This window comes from Tarenaya hassleriana, unplaced genomic scaffold (genome assembly GCF_000463585.1).
Source record: "Tarenaya hassleriana unplaced genomic scaffold, ASM46358v1 Cleome37, whole genome shotgun sequence".
Taxonomy (NCBI): domain Eukaryota; kingdom Viridiplantae; phylum Streptophyta; class Magnoliopsida; order Brassicales; family Cleomaceae; genus Tarenaya; species Tarenaya hassleriana.
In genome coordinates this window covers 529,950-531,665 of record NW_010966725.1, presented here as the reverse complement: position 1 = coordinate 531,665, position 1,716 = coordinate 529,950, and the positions used below count along the sequence as shown (strand labels likewise).

Genomic DNA, 1,716 nt, shown 5'->3' with positions numbered 1-1,716 from the left:
ACATATTCTTCAATGTCATGTATTCATATTTTAAAATTACATATTTATTTGAATATTTACTTATATATATATATATATATATATATTATGGTCTCATTTAATCAGTTTGCTGAATTAATTTTTATTTTTTTCAAATTAATTTGATCTAATGAATACTCATTCATACCTTTTCCATATTGTTCTTTTTTTTTTTACAATTTTGATCTTACAAAGAATGGAAAACAAATTTACTTTGATATAAAAATATCGTATATTCATACCAAGAAAAATATCGTATTTTTAATCCGTGAGTCCACGACCGACAATTCATGATATGGGTGCCAACTGTGCTACCCGCCTCCTTCGTTCTCTCAGATTTTTTTTTGTTTTTTTTAATCTTTTAAGAAAATATTCGATTCATTTTAGGAAAATATTTGTTCGAACAGTTTTTACTGTTAAAATAATGTCAATTTTTGAAAATTTCAATTTTATTATATTTTTATATACTATTCAAAATTTTAAAAGATAATTATTAAATTCAATTTAGATAGAATCGTATATTATTCCCCTCCCGTGGGAGTGAGCGGGGGTGACCAGTCCCAATTTCGATATATATTTAGTTTGTAAAAATGATTCCAATTAAAAATACATCACGTTAACCTCCATGTAATTAAACTAGACCACATTTGTATTTAATGAAACCAGAAAACCTGGAAAACAATACCCTTTTGTTTATTTGATAAAAGAATCTATTTTTTTTTAATTTAATTTTTTCGGTTTTGGATTCTAGCTATTAAGTTCAATCTGGATATAATTGTACATCGTTGACCTTTCTATAAGGGAATAATAGGTAACCATTGCCAATTTCGATAGATATTATATTACGTGCCGTGAGTAATTTAAAAAAAATATCCATTTAAAAGACACCACGCGCGCACCCACGTTTATTATAAAATAAATAATATTATTACATTTGCGTTTAATGAAACCCTTTGAAAACTTTGCATATAAGCTCATGCAAGTGGCAAGTAAACTTCAAACGACAACCACTAATCATCAATCTCTCTCTCTCTCTCCCTCTCCCTCTCCCTCAATCTCTCTCTCTCTATCTATCTCTATCTCGATCTCTCTCTCGATTTCGATCTCGATGGAAATCAAACGTAGTAATATCTACGTGGGGATGGTAGTGGTGGTGGGAGTGTTATTGAAAATGACAGTAGAAGTGGTCGGACAAAATCTGCCGGAGGCGGGGCTGTTCAGTTTCGGGGACTCGTCGTATGATGTCGGGAACAAGAGGTTTCTGACCAATGCCTTTCTTCCCCAAACCACTTGGCCTTACGGCAAATCCACCGACGACCCTAACGGTCGTTTTTCCGATGGCCGTATCATCCCCGACTTCATCGGTACCTTTCTCTCCTTTTTTTTTTCTTTGAAAATTATAAATAATTTACGTTAATAGAATTTATATATTTCTTTGTTACGTTGAAAACGATATTCTCACATCCAAAAGACGTGAAAATGGGATATACCACTTATCATCATCGTGTTTGGTTTGAGTTTTATTTATGTCTTTTAATCATTATCGAAATCATATTTCTTTATCAAGGAAATTCCATTCTCATCACAAAGACATGTGTCCAAACGGCGTATGACGTGGTTCTACGTTTTCCACATGTGGTTATCCACAAATATCTTGCTTTTTTTTACGCCACACAAATATATATATATATATATATA

The 1,716-nt window shown here is 31.5% G+C and overlaps 1 protein-coding gene across 1 annotated transcript in view; it reads left to right on the top strand.

The window, feature by feature from the left end:
- Nucleotides 1–1,008: 1,008 nt before the first annotated feature.
- Nucleotides 1,009–1,716, top strand: part of LOC104822625 (inactive GDSL esterase/lipase-like protein 23) — a 3,117-nt gene continuing 2,409 nt past the window's right edge. Inside the window, exon 1 of the mRNA XM_010553896.2 lies at nt 1,009–1,382. Within this exon, the coding sequence (XP_010552198.1) occupies nt 1,127–1,382 (256 nt within the window). The 5' untranslated portion in view covers nt 1,009–1,126. The remainder of the gene's footprint in view (nt 1,383–1,716) is intronic.